At 37.9% G+C, this 22687-nt stretch overlaps 1 protein-coding gene across 3 annotated transcripts in view; it reads right to left on the bottom strand.

Annotated features, from left to right (window-relative positions):
- Window positions 1–8035: 8035 nt before the first annotated feature.
- HECW1 (HECT, C2 and WW domain containing E3 ubiquitin protein ligase 1) overlaps window positions 8036–22687 on the bottom strand; it is a 548017-nt gene continuing 533365 nt past the window's right edge. For all 3 annotated transcript variants that reach the window (XM_033088739.1, XM_033088737.1, XM_033088738.1), the window contains 2 exons: window positions 20560–20758; window positions 8036–13796 (listed from right to left, as the gene is read on the bottom strand). In XM_033088739.1, the coding sequence (XP_032944630.1) occupies window positions 13685–13796; window positions 20560–20758 (311 nt within the window). In that variant the 3' untranslated portion in view covers window positions 8036–13684. The remainder of the gene's footprint in view (window positions 13797–20559; window positions 20759–22687) is intronic.

The following is a 22687-nucleotide window of genomic DNA, read 5'->3' as shown; positions in this document are numbered from 1 at the left end:
CCTAGTCAATATTGTTTTTTGTCTGATACTCCTGTTCATTCTCTTCATGGATTCTTTTTCCTGTCAGTGGACTTCCACTTGCATTTTATAATTCTTTTTGTTGATGAGCTCATGTAAATATGCTCAATTTTACTTGTATCATTCATTATTCAGTATTATTATTAACTTAAACGGTGGCCATCATACATTGTGGATGTACTCATACGGTTAAACTAAACTATATGGGCTTGGCTTCAAAAGATATCCCAGAAAGGAAAGTATGCCTAATGGTCTTTTAATTAGTTATCTACTGCCACAATATGATGTACAACAATAACAAAATATAACTGACATACAACCATAAGATTTTCTTTCATTTCTCTGGGTAAGTTTCAGGTTAGGTGGCTTTCATGATCTTGGGTAAGTTTTCTTAAATACCTGGAGATCAACAGGCTGTTTGTTGATCTATGTTAATTTCAAATCTTCTCCCACATGTCTGTCATCCTCTTCTTACACCAGACTTGTACTGCTCATGACAATAGAGCAGCAAGAAAGACAGGTGAAGCTTAATTGTGCAAGTGTTTTACATTCCTCTGCTTGCATTATGTTAGCCAAAATACGTGGGTGAGAATGCTTGCCCCAACTAGGAGGTGAATGCAAAGTTACAGGGTAAAGGGTGTGGCTAAAGGGAGGGGTGAATAATTGAGGACACATTATGAAATCTACCACAATATTTTAAAAAAAGAGATATACTCATTGTCATTTTTCTACTCAAAGAATAAGCTGAAAGAAGAGAAGCTCTTCTTATGGACAAATATGAAAGTTTGGGCAAGGTAAAAGTCATATCCTAATTTTTATTATATTTAAAAAGTAACCATAAATGGAAAAGAACTATAAGATATAATCTTTGAAATAAAATGGAAAGAAATATAAGTTGTTGCATATACATACCATAGTACCTCAGCTTTCGAACATCTCCGCTGATGAACATTTTGGTTTATGAATGCCATAAACCCGGAAGTAAATGCTTCGGTTTTCAAACGTGGCTTAGAAATCGAACATGTCACGTGGCTTCCGCTGAGTGCAAGATCCTGAGGCCTAGCTGTCGGCTGTTTTCCAACATTTCAGAGCTCAAAGTGGTCTTCCAGAATGGATTACGTTCGAAAACCGAGGTACCACTGTATATGATGGCTAATTTGAACAAGTTTTAACACTAACTCAGAGTTTCTAGACATTAAAAAAAAAAAATCTCTTGGAGTGACATCAAAGAAATGGTGGCATAGGAAGTGCTTTTTGAAATCTCCCTTGGAAGTTACAACAACCTGAACAGCTATAATTAAACAAAGGACTCCCTGTGCACCACACAAGTATGCCTGAGAGACTTGTACATCCAATCACCTGAAGGTGGGAAAATTGGGCAAGTGGGAGAGAAGGAAAGGGGGAGGTGCAGAGACACCGGCTGCCAGGCTGCAGGATGCAGACCGAAGCTCGCTGCAGCCTTGGGAGAGGGAAGAATCAACAATGTAGGTGCACTCCCTTTGGCCCACAGTCCTGCCTGACGGATCAGCATATAAAAAAGTTGAACCTAGCATTCAGACCAGAGACCTCAGGTGAGAACCGTGGCTTAATCCCTCACTGCCAGGAAGAAAACAGAAAATAAAGACACCGAGCCTGGCCACCTCCCCCCCACACCTCCCCCAACCCCTATCCTCCAGAAGAAATGGAGCAGTGTCAGATTAAAGAACAAAATACCTATAGCTCTGAGAACTGCAATGACTGTCCTGCAGCGGCAGATGCACACTCCAGTGATAGGGAAAGGGCTGTAGGGACAAGACAGCCCTGGGTTGGTTGGAGCCAAAACACACCAGCCACTTTTCACAGCTCAACCCACCCCGACCTTTCTGAGGGGACCCTGGAGGTCAACTGGAGCCACTGAGACACACAGGCTCTTCATTGGGCTGCAGGGGCAGCTTTGGGATTTCAGAAGCTCAGAACTCTATCGCCCTCCACATCCTCTCATGGAGGTGGTGCCCTGAGACCCAAGCAACCTGCTCACACAGGAGAAGCTCACCTTCCAGGAAACCCCCCCATTGTGTGAGAAGCCAGAACAGTGCAAGAGAAAATATAATGCTGTAATATGAGATAAAATGAAAGGCTGCAGCGGGAGAGAAAATAAAACATTCCAGCAACACCTACTGGAAAGCAGAAAAAAATACCTCTTCATATCAACCTGTTGGAGAATCCACTCCTATAGATGCCCAGGAAGAGAAATAATAATTCATTAATTGCCATGAATAACCAAGATAACAAGGCAGCTCAGAAAGAAAATGAAAAGTGTCCAGAAAATGAACTTAAAGACATGGAGATATGTGACTTAAATGACAGAGAATTCAAGATTGCAGTTCTGAAAAAATTCAACAAGATGCAAGAAAACAGAGATAGGCAGTTTAATGAACTCAGAAACACAATCAATGAACAAAATGAACATTCTCCAAAGAGATTGAAATTTTAAAAAAGAACCAAATAGAAATTATGGAGATGAAGAATGCAATAAAGAAAATGAAGAATGAAATAGCCAGCTTACGTAGTAGAGTTGACCAGATGGAGGAAAGAATCAGTTACATCAAAGATAGAAATCTGCAAATGACACAGGTGGAAGAAGAGAGAGACTTGAGAGTTAAAAGAAATGAGAGAACTCTACAAGAACTTTCTTACTTCATCAGAAAGAGCCATATGAGAATAATGGATATACTAGAAGGAGAAGAAAGGGAGAAGGGAACAGAGACAAATAGTCGATGAGAACTTCCCAAACTAATAGAAAGAATTGGATCCTCGAATCCAAGAAGCAAACAGAACACCCAATTACCTCAATTCCAACAGGCCTTCTTCAAGGCACATAGTATGAAGCTGTCAAAAATTAATGACAAAGAAAGAATTCTCAAGGCAGTCAGGGAAAAGAAGATGGTAGCCTACCAAGGAAAACTCATTAGATTATCATCAGATTTTTTCAGCAGAAATTCTACAAGGCAGGAGGGAGTGGAATCAAATATTCAAACTATTGAAAGAAATTATGAGCCAAGAACAATATATCCAGCAATGATATCTTAGATATGAAGGAGGAATAAAGACCTTTCAGACATACTGAAGCTGAGGGAATTTTCTAACACATGGCCTGCATTACAAGATATACTGAAACAGGCTATTTGACCTGAAACAAAAAATTAAAAGAACACAAAACCATGACCAGTACTATAAACAGACAGACAGAAGAAGGAAATGGCAACCACTACACAAAATAGTCCAGTATACACTTAATCATAACACAAAAGGTGAAGAAGAAAAAACATTTTAAAAAAGAAAAGGAAAAAGAAGAAAAGGACAACTTGTAACTGCAACTCAGAAATCAACTCACAACATAAGTAGGAGTAACTTGTGACAACAAAAAAATAAAAGGTCTGAACCTACAAAGGGGAATGGAAATAAGAAGCATGCTGAAAGAAAAGGACTACTGTATAATAAAACTTTCTTTTACATAAACTTAACAGTAACTACTCAAAAAAAACCCTAAACAAAATAACATCAGATGCAATATAACAATACATTAAAAGGATAATATATCACAATCAAGAAAGGTTCATTCCAGGAATGCAAGGATAGTTCAACATATGTAAATCAATCAATATGATACTCCAAATTAACAAAATAAAAAACAAAATTAAAAAAATCATATGATCATATCAATTTTATTTAACAAAATAAAAAACAAAATTAAAAAATCATATGATCATATCAATGGATGCAGAAAAAGCCTTTGACAAGACACATCTATTTATGATTAAAATACTTGATAAAATGGGTCTAGAAGGAAAAACCTTAACATAATAAAGGCCATATATGACAAACTCTCAGCTAATATCATAATTAACGTGAAAAACTGAAGTGCTTTGCTCTACATTCAGGAACACAACAAGGCTGTCCCCTATCACCTCTGCTTTTCAACATAATGTTGAGCCAGAGCAATGAGGCAAGAGAAAGAAATAGAAGGCATCTTAATTGAGAGTGAAGATATTAAATTGTCACTTTTGCAGATGACATGATTTTTTATATAGGAAAACCTAAAAACATGACCAAAATGCTATTAGAAACAATCAATGAATACAGTAACGTTGCTGGCTACAAAATAAATGCACAAAAATCCATTGCATTCCTATATACTAACAAAGAAATTTCAGAAAAATAAATAAAAATTCCTTTCACAATTGCAACAGAAAGGATAAAATACCTAGGATTAAATTTAACCAAGGATGTGAAGGACCTATACACTGAAAACTATAAAACATTTTAAAATGAAATTGAAGAAGACACGAAGAAATGGAAAGACATTCTGTGTTCATGGATTGAAGAATCAACATAGTTAAAATGGCCATATTATCCAAAGCAATATACAGATTTAATGCAATCTCCATCAAAATCCCAATGGCATTTTTTAAAGAAATAGAAAAAAAAAAAAAACACATCAGATTTGTATGGAATCACAAAAAAACCCGAATAGCTAAAGCAATCCTAAAAAAAAATAAATAATGCAGAAGGTATTACACTCCCTGACTTCAGCTTGTACTGCAGAGCAATACAAATTGAAACAGCATGATATTGGCAGAAAAAATACACACAAACCAATGGAAATGAATTGAAGACCCAGAAATAAACCCACATTAAATATGGAGAGATAAATTTTGACATAGAAGCCAAAAACATACAATGCAGAAAAGAAAGACTCTTCAGTAAATGGTGCTGGGAGAATTGGAAAGCTATGTGCAAAAGAATGAAACTAGACTGCTCTCTATCTCCACATACCAAAATTAACTCAAAATGGATCAAAGACCTAAGCATAAGACCTAAAAAAATAAACTGCATAAAAGAAAGCATAGGTTTTAAACTTATGGACCTTGGGTTCACAGAGGATTTTATGAAATTGACCTCAAAGGCAAGGGAAGTAAAAGCTAAAATAAATGAATGGGACTATATCAAACTAAAAGTTTTCTGCACAGCAAAAATAACCACTGACAAAACAAAGAGGCAAACAGTCGAATGGGAGAAGATATTTGCAAATAACGCCTTTGATAAGGGGCTAGTATCCAAAATATATAAGGAACTCATACAACTCAACAACAAAAAGACAAACAATCCAATTAAAAAATGGGCAGAGGACGTGAACAGAAATTTCCCCCAGAAGACATATGAGATCAGATAATTAAGTTCACAAACTCTTCCAAGAAAAAGCGCTATGTACCTCACTGCTGAATATCTCTACAGTAACCTTTGAAGTACTGCCCTTGGGAAGCTATGCACTAATGCCAGCACCCAGTCCAAACTTCAAAGCAATTTCTGGAATGGCTATCAGAGCGGTCTTCGTATTACCCTTGATACCCTGAATGTCATCAAAATGTCTTCCTTTCAATATTTCCTTTATCTTCGGGTAAAAAAAAGTCATGTGGGGTCAGATCAGGTGAGTAGGGAGGGTGTTCCAATACAGTTATTTGTTTACTGGCTAATATCTCCCTCAGACAGTGCTGTGTGAGCTGGTGCATTGTCGTGATGCAGGAACCATGAATTGGCGAAAAGTTCAGGTTGTTTTTGTCTAACTTTTTCACGCAGCATTTTCAGTAGTTCGAAACGATAAACTTGGTTAACTGTTTGTCCAGTTGGTACAAATTTATAATGAATAATCCTTCTAATATCAAAATATGGTTAAAAACATTGTTGAAACAAGTTTGTGAGCTTAATTATCAGACCTCATATAAACGGCCAACAGATATACGAAAAAATGCTCAACTTCACTAGCTATTAGGGAAATACAAATCAAAACCATAATGAACATCACCTCACACCTGTTAGGATGGCTATCATCAACAAGACAAATAATAATAAGTGTTAGAAAGGCTGTGGAGAAAGAGGAACCCTCATACACTGTTGGTGGGAGTGAAATTGGTGCAGCCGCTATGGAAGGCAGTGTGGAGGTTCTTAAAAAAATTAAGAATAGAATTACCATATGACCCAGTAATCCCTCTCCTGGGTATCTACCCAAAAAATCTGAAAACATTTATTCATAAAGATATATGTACTCCGATCTTCATTGCAGCATTATTTACGGTGTCCAAGACTTGGAAATAACGAAAGTATCCTTTGATAGATGATTGGATAAAGAAGATGTGATATGTATACACAACGGAATACTACTCTACCATAAGAAAAGATGAAATACTGCAATTTGAGACAACGTGGGTGGATCTTGAGATTATTATGCTAAGTGAAATAAGTCAGACAGAAAAAGTCGAGAACCATATGACTCCACTCCTATGTGGGACATAAAACTGAAGGCAACAAAGAAACAAGATAAGCAAATAAAGGAACAAAAACTCATGGACACAGACAACAGTTTAGTAGTTACCAAATGGTAAGGGTGGAGGGGTGATGGTAGATGAGGGTAAAGGGGGTCAAATGTATGGTGATGGGAGAACTGACTCTGGGTGGTGAACATATAATGCAATATAATAATTGATGCATTGTAGATATATAGATATATAGATATATAGATGATGTATTGTAGAACTGTACATTTGAAACTTATGTAGTTTTGTTGACAGTCGTCACCCCAATAAATGCTAATTAAAACAATATGTCTGTGTAGCTGTGCTCTCCAAGATGTTAATGCAAAGAACCCAAATCTCTGAAAATTGTACACAGAGCTTTATCTGGGCCTTGCTGAAGACTGTACACATGGCCCAAGAGTAGAACAAGAAGCCTTGAAAGAGTGCTCCAAATAGGGAAAAGCTGGGGATCTTATACAGGCAGAGGAGTAAGTGAAAAGTACATCTGGTACATGAGAAGCTTCAATTAGGGTACATACATTTCAATGATTAACAGTTTTACATCAAATGGAAGGGATGTATAGAAAAGATAAGGTCGGATTTTTGTGCCTCTTGACAGCAGGGAGTCTGGGAATAGGGTCTGGAAACAAACTGCCTTCAAACTCCTTGAAGTGAATTTTTATCAAGATGTGGAAAGAAAAGGCACTATTTTTTATAATCATTGAACTTTAGTGTTGGAACTGTAGAGGATATACGTGACTACCCCAGTGGTTTATTCCTGGGCAAGAAATTTTTAGGAGGCTTATTGTTCTCTCTTGGTTGCTGATTAAGTCAGAGAAGTTGAACCACCCTTTGTTTTCTCACAGGTCTTAAAGATATGAAGGTACCTAGGCTAATTTAGTCTTCTACTTTTTTCTCTGTTTACTATCACAGGAAGAATAAAATGTTTTCTTCATGCTGATAAATCTAACTTATTTTCCCCAATTTTATACAGGGTCAAATACTGTTTCTACATGAACGCATTCTTGTCCATCTTTCATCTCCAGTGAAGCCAATGGCTCCTGTTTCCTTTCCCTATAGCATCTTGCTAATTTGTTATTTTTTAATGATACTATAATGTACTCAGGAGCCAGGGCAGGGTGCAGGTATTAGTGGGGACACTCATATTCAAAATAGAGGCCAGATCTCAAATAAAGGAGAAAAATGTGTTATTATATTGCTACACCATGAACTCCCTGATAGCAAAGACTATCATTGCCCCTAGAGCCTAGCACAAGACCCAGAATGTAATAAGCATTTAATGAATGGTTGAATGGTGGTTGAGTACTTGGGCCCTGGAGCCAGGCTCCTGGTTCAAATCTTGGCTATACTACTCACTTTGGGCACGTTAATTAACTTCTCTGTTTTAATTTTTGTCAGCTATAAAAGGGGAAAGAAAAGTAGCTATTTCACAGGGTGATACATGGAAAACATTGTTTTTTGTTTTTTTAAGTAGTGAAGAAATTTATTGTGGTCACAGTCATTTTCATTAACCAATTAGTTAAACAGATACCATAATATTAATTATTAATTTACTATATTACACTATTTTAATTAACAGTAATTCATAAGCAACATTTTAATTTCTTCCATGATTATTATTATAGCAATTAAAAGCCTTTAATAAGTTCATGTTAATAGTGTGGTTGTTAAGTATAAATTGATTTTTATTATAATTACTATTACTGTTGGCGCTGACAACAGTTATTAATACAGCCAGAAGGAGGATTGTATGGATTGAATTGTGTCCCTCAAAGAATACATGATGGAGTCCTAACTCCTGGTACCTCAGAATGTGACTTCATTTAGAGTTAGGGTCTTTACAAAGTTAATCAAGTTAAAATGAGGTCATAGGGTGGGCCCTAATCCAATACGACTAGTGTCCTTATAAAAAGGGGCCACAGACACACACATCAGATGAAGATGAAGGCAGAGCCCTACAAGTTAAGGAATACCAATGATTGCCATCAAACCAGTGAAAGCTAGGACAGAGGGATGGAACAAATTTTTTCTCACAGCCCTCAGAAGTAACCAAAGCCACCATGATCTTGGACTTCGAGCCTTGTTTAAGCCACCCAGTTTCTGGTCCTTTGTTACAGCAGCCCCAGTAAACTCATACAGAGGGGCCATGGTAGTAAGCAGTCCATTGGCTATGGATTCATGGCATCCCCTGTGATATACCAGGTCCTTCGTGGCTTCCATCTTTTCTGCCCTCTTGGCAAATTTCCTAATGGTTATGCCAAGCTCAGGAGCCCAGGACCCCAGAGGATATTCTGTGACAGGGAATACTTTTAGCACCCAAGTTAAAGCTTAGTGGCCTTGAGCAAACAGCTCTCCTGGTCTCAGATTCCTAATCTCCTGGATAATCCAGTCACCACATTTAAGTGTCTCTTCCCAGATATAAATGTGATGATTCCTGCACTGATAAAGGTTAGACTGATCTGCCATAACTCCCTTCATATATCCTTTAGTGAACCATCTTTAAACATATTTCAACCACATCTTGAATATAAGCTACATGTGTCATTTTTTTAAACAGTATATAATTAATGAATTGTCAGCACAGTGTATTGGAAAAGTATGGCCAAAAATATCAGGAGAACTGAAATCTAATCTTCATTTCAGATTAAAACACAAAATAATGTCATCTACTCCTTTCTGCAAATTATGGTTTAGGCTAATTTTTAACTTGTACCTCAAGAGAAGAGTTATTTTCAGTTAGAATGAAACTAAAGTAAACCCAGCATGTGTATAAAAATGAAACATTAAAACTTCTCAGGTTTTTCTTCTCAATTTTTCCCACACTTTTTCTCTACTATTACCTCCTTCCAAGCCTCTAAATTTTATTATTTAGAAAAAACTTGTGGATAGGATCAAGAGAAGGCCAGAGGTAATACCATTGCAATATTGGGAGTTATCATATGTGCTGTTGGACACAATATTTTCACCTACTGCTAACCCATGTTCTAGATTCACACAGGGTGTTAGGTTGTGGCTTGAAGCTTTTGTAAAAGCATCTCAACAGGTATGAATCCAATAAGCCCATGTATGCCTGGTTTAACATAAAGGACACTCACCAAATGAAGCTCATGTGGTTTATGTGCAGTTCTGACAGGCATACACAAGGAACTTGTTTAAAAAGCTGTTCCTTTATTCATGGATTTTTGAGCACATACTATGCTTATTTGATAAATAATTTTTCCACGGGTTGTTTCTCATAGCAGGTGGTAACCTTCTGTGTTGTTTTGTTCCTTATATCCAGTGAGAACAAATTGTTATGCATTATGTTAGACTTCTGTTTGCAATAAGAAGCACACACAATGCCATACCAAAGTGAGTTTATTGACATTCCTTGAAGGTGTTATGCGGGAAGAGAAAGCTGGGCCTGAGTATCACGTGACATTTCTCTTGTTGATGTAAGCAAAATCAGCCTAATAATGTAGACTTCTCCTGCTATTGACTAGAACAAAGACTTTCAACAAAATTGTTTTAGATATTTCCTTTGATAAATTGGAAAGCAAGAAGTAAGCTAATGGAATGATATTTACTGTATCTACTACCTCTGGGCACCTTTTTTCTAGTGGAACAAAGGGACTACATGTCACTAACAGGAAAATAACACTTTCTCTTTTGACCTTATGATGGCTGAAACATCCATCCTAGATTTTTATAATATAGAATTGCAGCAGTAGTTTAAATGAACACTGAAGTACATAACAGTAATAGTAATAATAATAATAATAATAATAGTAATAATAATAATAATAATAAAGCACCACATTTGTTATGTAAAGTTCTAACTACTTTCATTTGAAAGTGTTTTATCTTGACTGGGAAACCATTTGTGGCAATTGAAAAAATTTCTGAACCTAAATTTTAGACACATGGTTTGACACATGGACTGACAATACCATAGATTTAATAGTTTAACTGTCCTGGAAAGTCCAGCTCATTGACTAATACAAAAATATACTTAGTGTTAAAGGACATATGATCATGTATTAAAAGAGAAAACACTTAGATTTTACATATTTCAAGCCTACCTCAAAATCATATATCTGTCTTAATTTTTTCCATCCAAGAAATTGTGCTACAATAGGGGTGGTTAAAATTTTTTCACAACCACTGTCAACTTATATACACAGAAAGTTACAAAGAACTCAGCAGATTTAGAATACTTCTCCTGAACATACATAATCAATTTGTATTTTTAGGATTATCATCTTCATATGATAGAATAAAATGTGATGTTCATGAAATTCTTATTTTAATACTTCAAAGGCAGTTTTCAAATTGTAACATTTTTCTCTTATTTATTGTTTTTTCCCCCCTCAATTAAGGTTAATACACTCTTAATAAAACCAGCTTTAAAAGATCTTGTTTTAGGGGAATTGTTGTTTATAAGTGATTGATTTTATAATATGCCTCCATGGAGAAAACTCATACTTTAAATTTAAAAAAAAAAACAAAAAAACAAGTGGTAATAAATAGATCTGCCTTGCCGATTGAATTATATGATTTGGGTGGTTTATACCTCCCAAAGTTAATAGCATAATTTACTCCTATAGCGGTTTTATTATATAATAAAAAATTATACATAATTTAAAAATCAGCCTCATATATGAGGGAATATAAACTAAAGAAATATCTTTAGGGACATAGAAAAATAAAAACGATCTTTCTATAACTGTACTCCTCTTTGTTTTAAGGATTCTGTGGAAGGTTACAATGGAACCTGGGACCCTGTTAAGGAAGCTTTCCATTCTGTAGCTGACTCTGACACCAGAGTTTCCTTTTTTGGAATTTTATGCTTTTATGAAATACTGTTCCTGTAATGCTTGCTTGGTGGGATACATCCAGAATCATGGCATTGGTGGTGGGGGCAGGTAAGAAAAAATTAGTTGAAAAACCATTTATGACTAAGTTATCCATCTATATATAATTTCTAGGATACTTTGTTTCTTCTGAATATGGGTAGAATAAACATTAATTAATCTAGTTAATAGATTAATTAGACATTTGTGTAAATTATAAAGCTCCCCAGGAGCAGGTTTCGTCATTTGAACGTGTCTCCTTTGCCAATGCCTAACAAATAAGTACTAAAAAAAATGAATTGAGTGTTTGAATTAATGAATATATATGTATATATTCATTAATTCATATATATATAAAATCTCACCAAATTCTAAAAGTGAAAGATGCCTCCTATACTAGACAGTCCAGCTTATTGGCTTGCACAAAAATATACTTACTGTTAAAGAATATATGGTCATGTATTAAAAGAGAATTTCAGCAGTAATTTTATACTTTCATGTGTTTAAAGAGTTAGAATGGTGAAATGATTTGCATAATCCTTATGTTCTGATTTTATAAATAAATACTAATGGCTCCATTGGAATCATAATTTTTCAGATATTAAAATGTGTACTGAATTTTACAGATCCCTCAAATTCTGTATTATATAACTTACACATTCCATTTTATCTTAGTAAATATTCTTTTTAGACAATAATTGAAGGCTAAAGTTCATATATATATATATATATATATATATATATATATATATATATTCCCTGATTGACAATAAATACACAGCAACAGGGGGGGTTGGGCATTGCAAATAATTCTTACTAAAAGAATGTTTCATTTTGGATTGCAGGGAATATAATTAATGCACTGTCCTGACACAGATTGACATAATGAGCACAAGACATGGCTTCATATGAAATTAACTTTGTCTTACATTTCTCACATTTCTTCCTGTTTCTATATTAAAAACAACAATGTCACATTTCAACAATAGGGCCCCTTTAGCTCTTCTTTTCCCAGTGAAGAAAAACACTTTCATTTATGACACATTTCAGACAACATGGATAATAAGGTTAGAAAAATAGCAAATGACCATTATGCTTGCATTTATTCCAAGTGTAATTGAGAGGTTAGAATGTCTTTGGAGCCTGCAACTATTTTTCTAAAAACACTGTTTCCTGGGACAGCCCTTTACTGAATGCTAAAAGAAACTGGACGTCTATTTTGACAGAAACGCACACGCCTGTGAGGTGTTAGGTCTCTGCTCTGGGAGGACCGCAGGGACAAAGAAGAAGTCCTGCATTGCCCTTGACCCCTAACAAGCACCATCACCATCTGCAGCTTTCTCAGTGTGGTTCCTGTGGACAAGCAGAGGTGGAGGAATTTGAACACCATAATTAAGAAAAAAATAAAACAGCATGAAAAAACCAATATAAAAGTTAAAATAAAAATTTGTTTGCCATGCAAATAATTACCTAGCTTTAACAGAAGTCATGAGACTATACATTTTTTTCCCCTTTGTGTGGGAGAACTGTAGCTAGATTAGACGAAACAGCACAAAACAGTACAGAACTCAGGTATTCAAACCAATCTATGTCCTTCTTCCATTCTTCTTGTTTGCTTTATCACATTCTACACAATACAGTGGGAATAGAAGCTTCATCATTTATATTACATAACGAGATATCCTTGTGCACAAATTTGTGCTTCTAGTGTGGTAAGTATTCATGAGGGGCATGGCCCTCCTAGACTTTTCTAAGCTCAAGTTGAGCCACAATCCTCACAACTATTTTGGATGTACTGCATTACATCAGCAGGTGTTTGTCTTGCTGTTATTATTTCTTGGAAAGTGTAATATTTGCACCATATGTCTAGGCTAGTTCCAGCTGATGGGACTCACGCCACATGTGAATCATGAGTTGAATGTATAAAAATTTTTGGTTTTCCACTGCTATTTTGACATGGATAATATGCACAAGGAAAAGTAAAGTTGGAGGGAAATAAAAGGGTGATCAACTCCTAGTTCTGGAGTTGGTTGTTAGAAATTATTTAAAAAAATGTGGCTCTGCTCAGAAGACATGGGCGTATAAAAGCTTGGAATGATTAATGCTCAAATTTTTCCTTAAATTATATAAATGGAAGTAAACATTTATTACCATTTGGTCAAGTAAAGCATAACTTGCATTCATATTTCATTGTTAGTAATGGAGGTATGTGGAGATATATACACAGACCTTGAAACAGCTGTTTTCTTAATATTGCATACAGGCCAGCAGTTCATTGAAAATAGAGGAGATATGCCTGAAGGTTAGATCTTAGAAGAAGGCAGTTCTTCATGCACAGCTTTTGTCAATCCTGATTTGGTTTGAAAATAAAAATCATGGAATACCAAAATCAAAGAAAAATTGATTGAGGGAAAGGGGAAAGGGGGATTATCCCAGAAAGGCTGACATCACTGCCAGGAAAATGTCAGGTGAGTTTCCATTTCTTTATTCAAGTCCAAAGGTGCTGGTTTCTTCTACTGCTGTTAACAGCTTTTCATACAACATGGAGTACGAGGGATAAGGTGGCAGATCCAATCGATTGAAGCACGTGTGTGCCCTGAGTGTGGGAGAAAAGACTGGTGAAGCTGTTTGTTTCAATGATACAACTAGTTTGGATGTATGTATGATTAGTCTGAAGCTGTGAATCAAAAGTAAATTGAAAGTGAGTAGAACCACGATTTAGGATCACCATAACACATTACAAACTAAGAACTATAACAGCCTTCTAGACATGAATAGACCAGTGTGGGAGTAGAATAACTAGAAACGGGAAGTTTGCATTTGTAAGCAAACCACACTGTACCAGAACTACACTGGCAAACTAATGATAAACTCTATGGTATCACTTTTATTTTGCAATTGAGATATGAACTTGGATGTGGTTAGTGAAGGAGGCAGAAATATAATTAGTATTAGAGGATCTTATTCCCAAGCCTCCTTGCCCAGCTCTAACTCCTGGGCCTCAGTAAACCATGTCCATCGACCTAGAAGTGCCAACAGATGCCTTGGAAGTCTGAAATACAATGCTTTATCGAGTCAGGAGTATCCTGGACACAGTATAGCTCCTCTACAGGCCCCAGTTTGACAGCCCTAACCTGAAGGAAATATGCTGTATTTTCAAGAACAGTTGAGCTTGTGGGATAGTCCTCCCTGGGTGCCCCAAACATCCCCATGCACCTGCCCTGGTTTCTGCTTTACTTGCCATGTACTTCATCCTGCAGACTCATGCATGTCAGCACCTGGCCTAGACAAGGAATGGCTTTCCCTGCCATATGCTGACACATGGACCAGGACCAGACCCTGTGTCACCCATGTAGGGCTCAGAGGCCCAAGACACAAAGAATTCTCTTCAAATCAGCCCGACTAGCTGCTCCCGGTCAGGGGTTCTTTATTTTATTTTAGAATCCTTGGTTGATGTCACGTCCTGTACCAAAGTAGGGAGAAAATTGGGTGGGCGCAGCTGAAGGTTAATTGAACACTTTTTCCTCCAAGGAGGGGGTGGTGGGTTGAAATGGTGGTTTGAGAAGCCAACCAGCACAGAAAAGGGGACTATAAGATAAAACAAAATAACATAAAACAATAATCAAATAATTCCAAAAAATTTCACTGAACAAACATACATTTAAATAAAACTAAACAAAATACTAACCAAAAAATAACATTCTCGCTTCATTAGAATTTTATTTGGGATATTGAACTCTTTAAAATTATAAGATCCCCAGGGAAATTGTGTATTGTCTATAACTTTGTTTTCACAGTCCCAGGTCAGGCTGATCCAGTGCTCAGGGTATAAGGGAGATTGTCTGTGGGATGGGGAAGGTGGGAAGAGGGGAGAGGAAAGGTGGTTTTCCTGCACAGGAAGAATCTGGAGAGGATGCAGTTGTTTTTGCCTCCCAGCATCCGTTCCTCTTGTTGGTAACAGTTCCCTCATTGTCCTTCGACAACTACATCCCACGCCCTACCCCTACCCCAAGCTCCAAGCGTAGGCACAGGTTAGTAGAGTATATGGCCTTAGCCCTTAAAGATTTAACTAGAAGAAACATAAAAATAGACCGAGATTAGCAGAGATCTCAGATTAGTATCTGAGATTCAAATAGGCCTTCAAAATAGGCCTTCAAAATGTTGACTTCAAAATAAAATAAAATATTTTACCTAAACTTATTTATTTGAGAAAAAGTGGAAGAGTACTCAGTAAAGGACGACAGTTACAGTGGTCCTTCTCTATGTTTAGAAAGATTGAAACTAGGACATACTCTGGGCTGTGGCTAACCAAGTTAAGTGGGACAGAAACATCCCAAGTGTGCTTTTGGAGCTAGCTGAATTAGCCAGGAGACATCATCTTGTTTTTTTTACTCTGTCATTATAACTGGCACTCATGAGTAGAAATATCACAGGACAAAAATCCCATATTTACAAAATACATCAATTCTGTAAAAGATAATTTCTGGGAATAAACTGAAAGCAGTACCACATGGCACCTTTTCAAGACCTACTCTGAACATGCAGAGTATCTTCAAGATTTGCTTTTATTGCACTTATCTACAGCCTTGGTTAATTCCCTTAAATAAACTCTAGTTTGTACACTAGAATAGATGAACACAATCAAATTACAGTTTGATTCAGCACCCTCCAGGTATGGTTCTGACAGCACAGAGTGTCTGCTTACCTCATTCCCTGAGCACTGAACCCAGTGTTCTCAGGGGGGATGGGTGGTGGAGAAAGCATGGAACCAGAGGTTGGAAGACCTCTATTCTGATCACAGTCTAGCTACTTAAGAGCTTTATAACCTTGGTAACACCAATCCTTCTGACCCTCAGTTTTATCACTTATGAAATGGGAGTAATAATACATGCACTATGCCACTCAGAGGGTTTTGTTGTGAGAGCAGTGATGATAGAACACATGCTTTATATAAACTTTGAATCATCATTTAAACATAAGATTCTCTTAATGATGCAAACACAGTTGCAATAATGATTTTAGAAATTGCATTACCCTTGTGGGGACTTAAGACCCTAAGTCTTTTTCACATGACTAAGGACAAATGAATCACCCTCATCTCCCATTTGCTATTTTGGAACTCCTCATAAGTCTTTTCCATTATGCCAGGTCAAATTTTACTCTGGTGTTAATCTAGGGTTCCAGCATTTTGAGATAATTTTGAATTTGGATTGTGCCAATCATGTATTAATCACCCTTCTAATTTGTGTCATCTACATAGTTGATCTCCCCGTCTCCTTGATTTTTTCCAAGTTATTGATTAAAATGTTAACCAATACAGTGCCAAAGATAGTCTTGCTCCTCCCCAGTAGAAACCACTTTAGCGTTGGTTAAAAGCAAGCAACAAAAAAGGCCACCATCAATACTGTCTGCTGCTGACTCTTCAGCCAGTTGTGAGGCCAGTTATGTAAGATGGGTCTCCCCGTCATGTAATCTGCCACTGCCCAACTACTGCCTTGTTCTCCAGATGGGTACTCACTCTCATCACTATTGACTCATCACTATTGCAGTTTTTCAAGTTTTTCAAAAAACCTCTCGATCCCCAAATACACAGGACCATTCTCTACTCCCACCTCCTCGAGCTCTTTAAAAGCATTTGACTGCTCTTCCTTTTGAACATCTCTCTCCCCTTGGCTTCTCTACAACGTCTCAATGGCTGTCAGTTTCTTTCCCAAACTCCCAGTGTCTCCCTCATATCTCCTTTGTAGCCTTACAGCCTACAGAGCAGCGTGTCTTACATCAGCACTATTGACATTTTGAACTTGATAATTCTTTGTTGTGAGGGCATGTCCTATGCATTGTAGGGGTTTAGCAGCTTCCTCTATGCACTAGATGCCAGTAGTATTCCTCCCACACAACCAAAAATGTCTCCAGACATTGACACATGTCTCCTTGGGGGCAAATCGTCTCCCCCACACCCTTTGAGAACCATTGTTATAGATAAAGCTAACTACTAACTTAACCAGATCTCCATCTCCACCCTGGCTTAGGCTCAGTTTACATTTGTGGGGAAGCATGTCCATGTTAGAATTCTGTTTGTAACTTTTAGACCAGTTAACCTGCTCATGACTCAGAGTTTTGTTATCACTGGTTTGTACTCCAAATGTTCCTAAGGAACCCTAACCTTTTCTCGCCTTTATTCTGTCTCCACACTGTCTATTCTGACTAGCTTCTGTGCTACTCTTTCCTCCATCCCTTTTTCTTCTAACCCTTTTACCATAGTAAAGAAATTCTTCCACCTCCTTAAACTCTGTCTGAACACGGCCTCCTAGTCCTAAGGTCCCTTCTCAGTCCTCATGAGTGGAGATGGGCATTGCTCCCCCTAACACATTTTCTGTTCTGGATGAGCACTCTTCTCACTCCCCACTGCCATTTATAGAGCATTACTTTTCAATCTTTGATCAAAAATTTTGTTCCTTTGAATCTCATACCATTTACATCATTTCCCCCTAAGCAATAGGTTTTGTCTGGCATTTTATTTTAATGAAATTGGACAGAATAGAAAACAGAGTGAATCACCTGCAGATAATCAGGATAAAGTGTTGTTTTGAAGAACTTGTGTTTCAGATACACACACACACACACACACACACACACACACGAGTTTCTTTCTGTGGGCTCTGGTTTAAAAAGTTTGAAAATCAGTGATCTAGGTACATACCTCTTGTACCTTCTGAACTTCTATCTAATTACATTTATTAAAATGTCTGACTTCAAGACCTTCCATTCCAGGTCTTCCCACCAGACTGTGTAGCATCTGAGTCCACACGGATGACCTGTTCATTGCCCAGGACTGCCATCTGCCTGACCTCAACCCCAGCGACCTCAACCCCACCTCTTTTAAATACAGCTATAGAGGTTTATGAAGTTTCTTCACCAGATACTGTAAAATTATATTTTAAAAACCCCTCATCTCACGTCCCTTTTCCTAACCCTCATATAGTTTTTAGAAGGCAAGAACTTGGATTGACATGAAGGTTTTATTTAGTCTGGGCTATGACCCGGGTTTTTCTTTGACACTATTTGGCATTCTCATCTGGGAAGACAATTTCCTTTCTGTAGAAAGAAGATCTGAGGAGAAAGCAGCTCCAGACCACCTCTCCTTTGAGTGTGGGCAGTAAGTATTGAGGGGTCACTGTCTCTTGGAAGCCCTGGATCACCTCGTGTCTGTTTGGCACTCCTGCCAGACTTTGGGCCCTTCCTTACCCTAATTCATTGCAGTTTCCACCAGCCTCAGGGCTTCTAACCACCTGCGTGTGGCCACCTGCTCTGTGGTCATGCCAGGTCTTCCCAAACTATTGTTCTTGGAGGTCAAATGTTATTTCTTTCACTCCACACATAGGTGATACTTTTTAGTTTCTTGGATCTTCAGAAAATGTACAACAAAGACTAGTTAGGGGTTACTATTCAGAGGGTCAATTTCACTCTTTTCTTACAGCCATCTAAGCACTTGCTTCTTGCAGGCTTCCTGGCCCAGGGCAAAGTCCCTGCCTCCCCCAGGAACCCTCTCTGGGCAGTAGAGCAGCAGCCTTTTTAGAGGTGCCTTGGCCCAGATATGAAGAGCCTGCTCATAAGTCCAATGTCCACCTTAGAGGCTCTCAGTGTGGGTTAATATATTAGTGTATATTTCAAAGCTTCCCAGAGCAAATATGTAATTAGGCTCAATCTGTGACCCCAAATGACTTCTATTTCCTAAAGAATAAAGAGACTCCTCAGCAGGGTCTTTTCTCTGTGGCCCACCAAACCATCTCTCTCAACTGCAGTATCACTTCAGATATCTTATCCTCCGTGTGGGCCTGGTGGTCCTTCCGGAACACATGCTGGCCAACTCCCATCCCAGGCCTTGCTCATGCTGCTTCTTCAGCTTGGACCTTCCCTCCTCTCATTCCTTGCCCCTGAGTACTCACCTAAATGCAAGCTTGTTTGTGGTATCTTCTCCTGTCAATCAGGATTAGATCTCTGATCTACTTGCTCTTACCTTCCCTTCTTAGTGCACCTCTAGTTCCAGTGTTATAATGAATTACTATCAGACTATGTTCCTCCCTAGACTGTGAGCCCCTCTGAGCTGGTAACTTGTTGTATGTCAGCTTCTCCTCAAAGTGCACACAATGGGGGTAAGCTATTGACAAACTCATTTCTCTGAAATAAGAGCAGAATGTTTCTAAATTACCTCATGCTCCAAATCTATCACTAAACTAGACAAATGGAAATCTTGACTTTTTAGCATTATTTTTATTATTATTATTTTGCCAGACTTAATTCAGTAGGTTCAGCCATCAGCAGAACTATGCAAATGAGCCCTGAGTGTCTGCTGAACTAAGTGGGTAAAGCCAGGGCTGAAAATTGTGCCAAGGCTTTAAGCCTGGGCATCCTAATTCCAGAGACATCAGAAGAATTGTGTTCAGGACATTCTAAGAATGTCAAGTCTGAAAAAGCTATAGAAATCATAGTTCAGTAAATCCTTCCACAACAAAGGTATCTGGGAGGCCAGGAAAAATAGAGCCGAATTTAACATGAAACTTTTTTTATGATTAGAAAATATCATGGTATGAAGAAATAATATGGATAAATCTTTCCTTCTGTTTGTTGAGCAGTATTTATTATGATAGTACCTATACAGAAGTATTTCTTTAGTGTTCCTTATTTCACTGATCAGGAATATGATACCCAAAGTGGCATAGAAAGGACCCATGAAGTTTTGGGATTAAAACTCATGTTAAAAGAAATTTATTCTGTTAAATGGCCTAGATTTCTAAGGCCTCCCTTTCTACATTTATTTCACAATTGTTTCTGAAAAGCTTACTATATAGAAGTCACTCTAAAGATTTGAGATTCATTCAGTCTCATCCTCACAGGTTTTATAGCATAGTAGGAAAAATGCAACATGTACATGAATAACTATCCTATGGAATATAATGTGATATGCTGTAGAAATACAGATACAGAACTGGTAATGGTTACTTTGGGCTGCCAGCCTCTTCTCCCCCTCCCCACCCCCACGAAAGAGATAGACATTCCTTTTTAAATTAGATTGGGCTGCACACCAATTAGAAACTTTCCCATGATGGACACATGGACCATGATACTATAGCCCAAATGCCAAATGCCATCAATCATCAAAAAATCACTAAAATATGGCTTAATTCACTTCCCAAAGACTCCTCACCTGCACGTTTCACTAATCAACTCATACAACTGTGCTTTGAGTGAAAGGAAAAAATTCTATGCCAAAGGATGATCACCCAAGCTCAGATTAAAAAAAAAAAAGTATACTTTGTCCTCTTCAGCAAGTTTCCTAAAGGTTGGCAAGAGCTCCATACCTGGGGAGAGATGTAATTTTCCCCCATTTCTCTATGCAGAAATGCCGAAGCCCATTACTTCCTTTGAGGGCTGCAAAGCCCTCGTATGGCACACTTGAGGTTCCTGTGACGAACTGAAGTAATCTTAATCTCTGCTCATTATTGAAGCGCTCCACTGCAGCCCAGAACCAGCGGATCACAAGATGCCCATCATGATAACCTGCATGGAACAAAAGGAAGGAGAAAGAGAGGATGTGGAAAAAGAGAGAAGGAGGAGTGGTGAGAGAGAGATGAGATACACATCAGGTATGACAAGAACTGAACAGCTGCTTTTTATCTGCTGATTTCTCTAATGATGGCCTTTAGGTAGGTCCAAAACAATTTGTGTAACCAGGTCAACTTTAAAATGAAAGCAGATTTAGAAAATAGCCATTTAATAAAAGATTATATATTCTAAGGAATGTCCTCAGAGATGTTTGCTCTCTATTTAAATAATTAGGACTTCACTAGTCATTTCCCGCTTCATATAAATGTAGACAAATAGAGGCTAGGCTTGGTAGAGATCTTTGGGATCCGTAAGAGATAAAATCCTCTGTGAATACAATATTTCATCGTATTTCTTTTTTCTGATGTCTTAGCGATTTGTAACTATAAACTGTGGGAGAGACTAGGACTTACAAAAGGCTGGAAGTAAAGGGCAAGGAAGTGAAGGGAAAATGCTGGAGGCTCCAGCAGCCATTGGTGCCCTTGGAACAGCAGCTCTCAGGCTAGCTCTGAGCTGAGACAAATTGGGCCCATGAAGAAGTACTGGACCTCTCTCACAGTACAGTTGGGAGACCAAGCTTGGGTCATTTACTTAAGGCGAATGATTTGCTGCTGACTACAAATGCAAGGGACATTCAAAGATAGGCTGGGGTAGAAAGCTTTATTAAAAAGAAGTAAGGTGTGAGTTAAGTATGCAAAGTATTTGTGTGAGTATAGGGGAGGAGGAGAATGTTTCTTGGCATGCAAAATAAAAAATACCAAGAATGAGGAAGAAATATGCAGGGAATAGCAAGCTGACAAGCATAGAGAGAGATCTGGTGAAGACTGAAAGGAAACTTGCTGGGGGTCTTAGAGGGCCTTAACAGCCAGGCAGGGACATTTTGACTTGATACCTAAGGTCAGTGGTTTTTCTACCAGGCCAAGAAGGACCTAGAGGTCCCACAGAGGCTTCTTGTGGCTGAGTGCATTAGGGAGATGAGGGAGGCTGAGATGGCGGACCCCTTTTTCTCTCTCTATTGTGTTGATTGGGGCTTCTCTGCAGTATTTTACATGAAGAAAAGGGTTTTGAGGCTAAAAAACTGTGAAAGACCTCTTCTATAAGTAATAAGTAGCTTGTTTTGTGGGTAGGAAAGTGGCCTGATGAAAATAATGTTTTAGGAAGACTAGTTTGGCAGTCAGAAGGTGTATAGTTAGAGGGGTTAGAAACTGATTTTGGCGAGATGACAGAACTGTTGAAGGAAACAAGGACTGAGGTGAAGAGGACTCTGATTCTTAGGAAGTGGGACACAGTTCCCGGCCAGCATGCAATCAGCTCAGGGACTGGCTGTGGACGGCAGTGTTCCCTGCCCTGATGCAACTCGACCAAATTAGGCCAGAGACTACCATCAGGGGTTACTGTCAGCTGAAGGAAAGTTCAGGTTGGAAGCTGGAGGAAGGCATATTATACAAGAATCTATTTTACACATGTATTCAAGAAAAGGCAAGTTTTTGTCGTCTTCAATTTTATATTTATATTATAAATATATATGGAATATACATAAAATAAAATATTATTCAGCCATAAAGAGAAATCAAGTACTGAAATACGAGTATACGACAACATGGACAAACCTTTAAACAGTATGCTAAGTGAGGGAAACTAGGCACAAAAGACCTCATATTGTATGACTCTATTTACATGAAATATCCAGAATAGGTAAATCCATAGAGACAGAATGCACATTGATGGTTGCTGGGGAGGGGGGAGGACAGAATAGGGAACAACTGCTCAATGATACAGGGTTTACTTTTGGGATGACGAAAATGTTTTGGAACTAGATAGAAGTAGTGGTTGCACAACATTGTGAATGTACTAAATGCCATTGCCTTGCTCACTTTAAAATGG

This window comes from Rhinolophus ferrumequinum, chromosome 20, assembly GCF_004115265.2.
Source record: "Rhinolophus ferrumequinum isolate MPI-CBG mRhiFer1 chromosome 20, mRhiFer1_v1.p, whole genome shotgun sequence".
Lineage (NCBI taxonomy): Eukaryota > Metazoa > Chordata > Mammalia > Chiroptera > Rhinolophidae > Rhinolophus > Rhinolophus ferrumequinum.
The sequence above is the reverse complement of the archived record's forward strand: the minus strand, read 5'-3'. Positions and strand labels throughout refer to the sequence as shown.